Genomic DNA, 7,877 nt, shown 5'->3' with positions numbered 1-7,877 from the left:
GCCCCCTCTCCCCACCCAGGCCAGACCCCAGCTCCCCCACCCATGCTGCCGGATGCCGCCCCTTCCCTCCCGTCGGACAGCGCCTCCCTTCTCCCCTTCTCCCCCGGCCGACGGGCCAGATCCGGGCGGCGGGGGCCAGATCCGGGCGAGGATGGGAGGCGGCCCTCCCTCCCCCGGTGGCCGCTCCCTCCCCTTCTCTCCGGCGCCTCTCTCCAGGCCGGATGCGGCGGCGGCACCTCCCCTCCACGCCAGATCCGGCGGTGGCTCCTCCCCTCCCGGTCGGATCCCCTCCCCTCGCGGCTGGATCCGGCGGCGGCCAGTCGCCCCTCTCCTTCTCCTCGGCGACAGGTGGCGTGGTGGCTGGTGGTGGTGGGTGGCCCCCTCCCCTTCTCCTCAGCAGGTGGCGGTGGGTGGCTAGGCACCCCCTCCCCTTCTCCTCGACGACGGCGCGGCCCGCCCCTCCCCTTCTCCTCGACGGACATGGTGGTGTGGTGGGCAGCAGCCGTGGCGAGGCGGCGTGGTGGCGGGTGGCAGTGGTGGCGGTGGTGGAGGCCGGTGGTGGTGGCCGGCAGTGGTGAAGGTGGTGGAGGCTGGTGGTGGTGGCGGCCGGCGTTTTTGTTTTTATTTTTTATTTTTTTCGAAAAATATGTTTGCCGAGTGTTTTTTGGGAACTCGGCGAATCTTTACCGAGTGCCTGATGTATGACACTCGGCAAATCCACTGTTTGTCGAGGGAAAGTTCGCCGAGTCTTGTTCGCTGAATGTTACACTCGGCAAACGCTTTGCCGAGTGTTTTTGGGCCTTCCCCGAGTGCCTCGAGCACTCGGCAACTTTTAGCTTTCTGGTAGTGAACGCACGCGAGCCACTTCCAAGCGGACCCCACTGGTTAGTTTCTTCCTCCTCGCAAATGCACTACTGCTGCTCGCAATGCCTTTGTGCTAGGGTTAGGGTTAGGGGTCTTTGTGGTTCGAGGTTCAGTGGGGGCTTCTCGGTAAGGTCCCAGCCATAGAAGGAAGCTAAGTCCGACCGTAGAAGGAAGCCTTAGGTAGAGGCAAGCCGAGGATGGAGACGGTTCATAGGTGGGGTGGCGACGCAGCTAGCCGCGGGTGGTGAGAGACAACCAGTAAGTAGCGGACCGCGTCTCAGCTTAAACTTCGTCTTGTTGGGGTTCGGATGGCAGGTGGATGGTTGCGGCTGATTTGGCGGCTCCAGTCGCATGAGGGTGGTGCAGGGTGAGGAAAGGAGATGGCGGGAGCTTGTCAAGTTAGGGTAGCGGTGGGAGCCATAAACAGACGAAGAACGACAAGGATGACGTGGGAGCGAATGACGGCAAGCAGCTGCGGTGGCATTAGTGCTCCGCAAGGAAGACGGCCTCCTCATGGACCATCTATAAATGGCCATTCACTGGTAGAGAATTGGCCTTTAGTCTCGGTTGGTAAGGTGCAAATCTCCTAAAAATCCATCCGGGATAAACCAATCGGGACAAAAGGGGGGTCCTTTTGTCCCGGGTCACTCAACCAGGACAAAATGGGTCACCACGGCAGGCGCTGCAAAAAAAATATGCGCGTGTGCGGGATTCGAACCCACAACCTCCAGCCTCACGCGTAGCTTCCTTGCCATTCCACCTACACAACACATCTGACTATATAGGGGATGCAATTCTTTTGTATTAACTCGTGGGGACCCTTTTATCCCGGTTGGAAATACCAACCGGGATAAAAGACTCCCTTTTATCCCGGTTGGTATTACAAACTGGGATAAAAGGGTTCGAGGGATTTAGTCCTCTTTCAGCCACCCCGTTGGGGACCCTTTTATCCCGGTTTGAAACACCGACCGGGATAAAGGGGGTCTTTTATCCCGGTTGGTTTTTCAAACCGGGATAAAAGGTCTCTCAGGGTCTTTTTTTTCCACTAGCCTTTGCAACTGGGATAAAAAATCCCGGTTGGTGAGGCCCCCACTAGTGACCGAGCTTTAGTCCCGGTTGGTGAATCTTTTGTCCCGAGCCAACTTTAAATCGGGACAAAATGGGACGCATGGAAGGTGAATTCTCTATTTAGTGATTCGGACCGGCCGATGTAGCCTTGCATAGACCCGATAAGCATGGTGCACGATGCCACCGTGCATGGGCCAGCATGTGTTACCGTGCCGTGCATCGTATTGGGCCTCAGTTTTTTCATGTACAGGACCACCCGTGCGCTGCCCCTGTGTACGTGACATATCATGTTTTTTGCCGCATACACACGGTCACGGTCGCCTCCGTCCCCGCCGACGAGCCCACCGAGGCGTCCTGCACCAACTCCAGGGGCGACAAGATCCGCGTCTGCTTCGAGCTCCACGACCCGCCGCGGCCGTCCCGCCTCTACCAGTCATGGCCGACCGGCACGGGGGAATACGACCGCTTCGACGTCGTGGCTGCGCACCGCGATGCTGTGCTCTTCCAGATGGCCTACCCCGTCGCCGTTCCGCGCCGCGTGTACCCCTGCGACATGTACGACTACTTCCTCTACAGGGCCGGCGGTGGCACGCCGTCGCTCCATCGGCTCCCCTCCGTCTACGGCACCGTCGACGAGTTCCGGGCCCTGTTCGAGGCGGGGGCGTTCTGTTACACGAACCAGAACCTGCGCCGGTTGGAGCGCCTGGACATTGCCGTTCTGCGCCGCGGCGAGGAGGACGTTGCCGGCTGTAGCGGAGCTGCAAATCATCAGGTCAGGTGAGCATGAGCTCCACGCGATCTTCCCGTCCAAGTCGTCCACTTGTAGCCGGTGGAAGGTCAAGAAGCCGCTGATCATCCATGGGCATGGCCCTGAACTGGATTTGGAGGAGCTCCTATGGGAGTGGTGTGTTGACATAGTCATCCCGTTCAGGGACTACCTGTGCTGGGTTGACTATTGCCAAGGCGCAGCTTTGCTCTGCAAGGTGTTTGATGACACTGAAAGCCATGAGCTGCAGTACCTGGCTTTACCTGCTAGGCTTCCCGGCCTGATTCGTCATCATTATGGCAGATCACCAAACCATATGCACATGACTCTCAGTGCCGAGGCGAGTGGCGTCCTGAAGTATGTCCTTATCACTGGTTCCAATGGCATGATGATCGATTCGAGATTCTGGTTTCATAGCTGCCACCTGGACCTTGCAGATAAGGGAAGGGAATGAGATGGTCTGGGCTGCGGGCGATGTGGTTACATCAGAAGATAGCGTGCGGACCCCTCCAGTACCCGCATGTTAGCTTGAGCAACCCAAACATTGTATACTTTCTGGTGAAGAGAGTGGAGATGGGGGATGAAACTAAGGATGATGATGCATGGATAGTCACCATTGACATGCCTAAGAAGACTCTGGTGTCATCCTTTCAGTACATCAAGTGGGAAGAAGGTCTTTCTCCTAACGAGTACACATTTATCTAAGTAAAATCCCCAAGTCCTTGAAGCTGAATGGCAAAGGTAATCTGGCTGTCCAGCCAAATGCCAAAGATCGCCAAGATCATGAATCCGCAGAGTCTGCGGCTAGCAGATTGGATGATATGCTTCAGCTGCGGGAACCCGTAGAGAGAAACCGCAAGAATCAAACAGCCAAGTTCTCGTCATCTTAGCACGATATACAAGCTAGCTGTTGAGAGGTGAAGAGTGAGCATTCTTCCTCTGAGCTAGTACAGGGAAGAGACCTGGGATCAATAAGCTAGAGGTGTCAAAGGGACATGTAGCCTCATAAAGTGTGGAAAATAAAACAGCGAGTACAAAATTGAGTAATAAACTCAGGGTTATTTTTCCTTTACGGCAATAAGAGTTGTATTCCCTTGCTTGGAGCAAGAGTGTGCTTGAGAGGCTCGCTTCTGATGCTCAGAGGCTGTTGAGCATCCAAGCAAGGGTCGAGGAGTTGATGCCGAAAATGGAGGAACCACCACAGGGCCAATCCTCGATGAATTCTGAGTACAGCGGTGTGGGCATGCAGCTTCATGAGACTGAGGGATGTCATGGAACAGATCAATTTCAACAAGAAATTTACTAGGAAGGCTCAGAATTATCCTGCATTGTCAGATAATATGAACACTGAGCGATAACTCAAAGCTCCATATACTATCCTAATGGTGCGTTTCTAGATACAGTGTTTGCTGCAGATGCATCACCTTCATTGACGGGAATTGAACATGGGCTCAAGCTGCTCAAGGAAGGGTTGTTTTGGAGGATAGTAACCGGTGATAGGTGCAGATTTGGAGGGATAAGTGCATCCTTAGGATATCCGCATTTTAAGTAACACCTAGGAGGAAACGTTGCTGGCTCCACTGGGCCTCGTAGGCCGTAGCTGTTCAAGGCTGGGGTGCGAGAGTGGGATCCTCCATGGTTGCAGTTCAGCGGAGGTGGAAGCCAGGCATGGTGTCTGTGCTTACTTCTTCGGCTGAGGCCTGAGGAGTGAGGACAGGTCCCGGTGCTCCTACATCTTCAAGGAAATCAAGGCGTCCATTACAATAAGAGAGCGCAATAGCCAATAGAGTAGTACTAGCTCATGAGTCATGAGCTTGCAAAACGCACGGTGCATTGTCTGTGCGGAGCAAAGTGAAGATGCCCGATCATGTATCCAAGAGCTACTCAAACGATTGTAATCCGATCGACTTTAATGAATGAAGCAATCGTTTCTTGCAAAAAAGGGGAAAAAAAAGAATTGATTGCCAAACAACTCCCATAACATGTCTCTGTATCTTACAAGGGCATAATGGTGTACTATTCTAAAACAAGTCTAATCAGAATTTCTAGATTTTGAATAGCTTCTTGTGAACTTTCAGCACCAACCGACATGTTAGCGAGACTCTTGTGGCAGTCCTGCGGAAGGTGCCATGCTGTTCATCCATGGTCCCTTGGATGGAGTCCGAATTTAGATGCCTCAACTCTTGGCACCGCGACAAATTCGCGACCTGTACATGACACAAAATGCCAATTATGCTAGCATACAGAATTAGCTCAGATGCCCATTGGATAACTGTACAAGTTAATTTACTGATGTTCAATCATTGTTTCACCTTGTCTAGATTATGCAGCTCATTATCTTGTATGCCATGCAGGTAGTCTGACAAACAAAAAAAATCATAAGATTTAATGGAACTTCTATTGGTTTAATGTGGCTAATTGGACATCCAATTAGAAAACAATTGCACAGATCTAACCTGTATAAGCCTGATCTTTAAATATCAACAGGCTGCAGGGCATCAGCATAAGTGACGAAGATGCAGGATCAGATTCATTTGAGGTTCCGCATTCATGTGAGCCAGAGCCATTGCTCTCCATCATAGAAGGCCCCAGCAACTCATCGGTCTGTCTGTTCTGTGGATCAGTATGCTCCTGCTCTTTAAGCCTTTTATGGGGTGTGAAATCTATCACAACAGGCGAAGCAAGAGATATGATAGCAACAACAGGGTAGTAGGCAGGACCATCTTGGTGTGGCTGCAAGCAGAAATTGTTGTTTGTAAGCAAAGGATGATGCTTAATATGTAAACAGAGGGAGCAAACAGTAGAGAGCTGTGAATGCAAACCATGATCCCTTGATTAGGATGATACTCGTTTATCAGCACATGATTGATTGCAGAAGGAAATAAACCAGTCCACTGCCAGATTCTGTCGGTTATCCTTGTTAGCCATGAAGGTACTGCAACATGAGACGCACAGGCAGCTCAATTTTGATGCTAAAATTGATTTACACTTGAGTAATTTATAAAAGCGTAATGTAACAAGTAGGCATGTTAGCCACCAATCATACGCATTACTTTTGTGTTCAGTTCAGACATCAATTACAATAAGACTATGACATTGCAGGCATTAAAAAACTGAATGTTTGTGTAGGGCTAAATGCAATACTTTCAGAAGGTAGAAAAACATGTAATCCTGTTCTTGATGGTTACAATAGGCTAACTGAATAATTAAAGAAGAAAAGTTCCATAAATACTTTATCATAGACTGACCAAAAAATATAATGGAAGATCATACATATACCATTCAATTTTTTTCCTAACTGGAAAGGCATAAACCTCTCGAGTCCCAACGTAACATTCAAACGAACATCCAGCCTTGATTGACTTCCTAACAGTTCTGAGGACATTCTAACCTACATGGAGTAGCTTAAGCTTATGTGCCACTTGAAGCTGGGTCTAGACCAAGCAAGGTGACCAAACTATCAGATGTTTCAAACTATCTGAAAATTTGACTCGTTTCAAAAGCTTAAGCTTAGCCAGACAAGTTATTAGATGACCGATTTATACTGATCATCATGTGGCACACTTGATTTGTACAAAAAGAACAAAACTTGTCCCTAACAAGCAAAAGGTAGCTGCTGTTCAGGCTGCAACTCAACATCACTGTTATCTTGTAAGAGTGCTAACTGCTTGGTGATCTCCTCAGTTTCACAGGTAATGGTGTAGCACTAAATTTTAAATCTTAAAGCGTTCCAACTAATATTTGAAATTTCAACAAGATAGGACATTTCAAACCAAGCACATTGGAACCAGGTTACATTAAGGCTAAGGGTCAACACTATGCCTGATCTTCAGTTTGATTCACAAAACAGAGCTAAAAATTGCAAGCTTTTATGAGCACTCACAAGCCTGCGGCAGGAGCCCCTTCTCATGTACCACTCCTCCTGCACAACCCAACACCGTGTCAAGGAAAGGAAGAAGCTAAAGCAATGCCCAAGCGAAGAAAAAAAAAACAAGTGCCAAGAAGAGAGGGTACCCCAGTTCTGCAGCCTCCGGTTCTTGAGGGATTTCCACTTGGGCGCCGGCGCTTGGTAAATCTGCGTCGCAGCAGACAAAATCACCGCGTCAAACATAATGGGATGGAGAGATAGAGAAAAAGAGAGGCGAGGACTTGGTGGGTACCGTACGTGGTGGAGGAGCTGCGACTGCTCGGACTGGGAGATGAAGTCGGGGACGTAGAAGAGGGTGGGGATGGCCCCGACGGTGTAGTCCTGGAGGCTCCTCAAAACGAAAGCCGAAGAGGGCCTCTCCGGCGGCGCAGCCGCCGCCGCTTCTTGGGTCATCGTGTCCTCCATGGCTGCTTCAATCGAGACTTCGAGAAGAGGATGTTCTCGGCGAGACGGCGAAGCTGAAGGCCGTGTGGCGTGGGCCGCCCGGTGGGCTTTCTTTGCTACCGGCCCAAGTTAACAACATAACGAGGGAGAAATACTCAGTACAAGTGTACAATCCGATTTTCCATCAGAAATCTCGTTTCTCCTTTTAATGTCCCATAGGCTTCTGAAAGGGTCTCTTGAACGATTGAATCCTGCTTATTGCTCGTTGAAATTCCCATGAATTCTAACGAAATTTCTGTTGGATCTTTCTTGAAACCTTGTACTACTGAAACTTGATGAGAACTCGTTAATACACGAAACTGGTTGGAATTTGCTGAAACCTTAAGTATGCTTAATCGTCGCATGGGTTCTCTATTAATGAAACTATTGTTTCTTTTTTTTTTGACACTGATCCTGTCAACCCTCAAGGTGACGTCAACATGCACGACCATCAGTTATCATCGTCTTTAAATAATTTTTTTTTCTCGAACACGTAGTAGAAAATATTAATAGCAGAAGGAGGAGTCATACATAGACCAAACACACACCCACACACACTAGAACCTGTGAAACCTAATCACCTTTTACAGGTTGAAGACGACCACTGTAGGAGGCACGAGCCTAAGCCTAATCCACCCCTCTGATAGCTGGCAGGGGAGGCCCTTGGCTCCTGCCAAGCTCCACAACTAGGCATCCTCCTTGGTCAGAATCACAGCTGTAGCCACCCTGGGGGAGCCCCATTAAACACACAATCATTTCGATGTCTCCAGATAGTCCAGGCTCCTAGGATGATAATAGAGTTCAAACCTTTGCGCACTTCACTTTCCA

General features: G+C 50.1%; 1 protein-coding gene across 1 annotated transcript; it reads right to left on the bottom strand.

Annotated features, from left to right (window-relative positions):
* Positions 1-4,579: 4,579 nt before the first annotated feature.
* LOC101758778 (alpha-ketoglutarate-dependent dioxygenase alkB homolog 6) lies at positions 4,580-7,071 on the bottom strand. The gene is made up of 7 exons (XM_004983145.4): positions 6,864-7,071; positions 6,713-6,773; positions 6,582-6,620; positions 5,521-5,633; positions 5,155-5,431; positions 5,011-5,057; positions 4,580-4,905 (listed from the first exon to the last, which is right to left on the bottom strand). The coding sequence occupies exons 1-7, from the start codon at positions 7,029-7,031 to the stop codon at positions 4,744-4,746; spliced, it is 867 nt and encodes a 288-aa protein (XP_004983202.1). The 5' UTR covers positions 7,032-7,071; the 3' UTR covers positions 4,580-4,743.
* Between the last annotated feature and the right edge of the window lie 806 nt (positions 7,072-7,877).

This window comes from Setaria italica, chromosome IX (genome assembly GCF_000263155.2).
Source record: "Setaria italica strain Yugu1 chromosome IX, Setaria_italica_v2.0, whole genome shotgun sequence".
Lineage (NCBI taxonomy): Eukaryota > Viridiplantae > Streptophyta > Magnoliopsida > Poales > Poaceae > Setaria > Setaria italica.
This window is presented reverse-complemented; position numbering and strand designations above follow the sequence as displayed.

What these genes read in the sequence shown, in the direction of transcription:
- LOC101758778 (XM_004983145.4), bottom strand. Translation starts at nt 7,031, where the DNA reads ATGGAGGACACGATGACCCAAGAAGCGGCGGCGGCTGCGCCGCCGGAG. An exon ending in AGTCGCAGCTCCTCCACCAC is followed by an intron (nt 6,774 to 6,863) that starts GTACGGTACCCA and finishes GCTGCGACGCAG; the next exon opens with ATTTACCAAGCGCCGGCGCC. An exon ending in TAAAGATCAGGCTTATACAG is followed by an intron (nt 5,058 to 5,154) that starts GTTAGATCTGTG and finishes TTTGTTTGTCAG; the next exon opens with ACTACCTGCATGGCATACAA.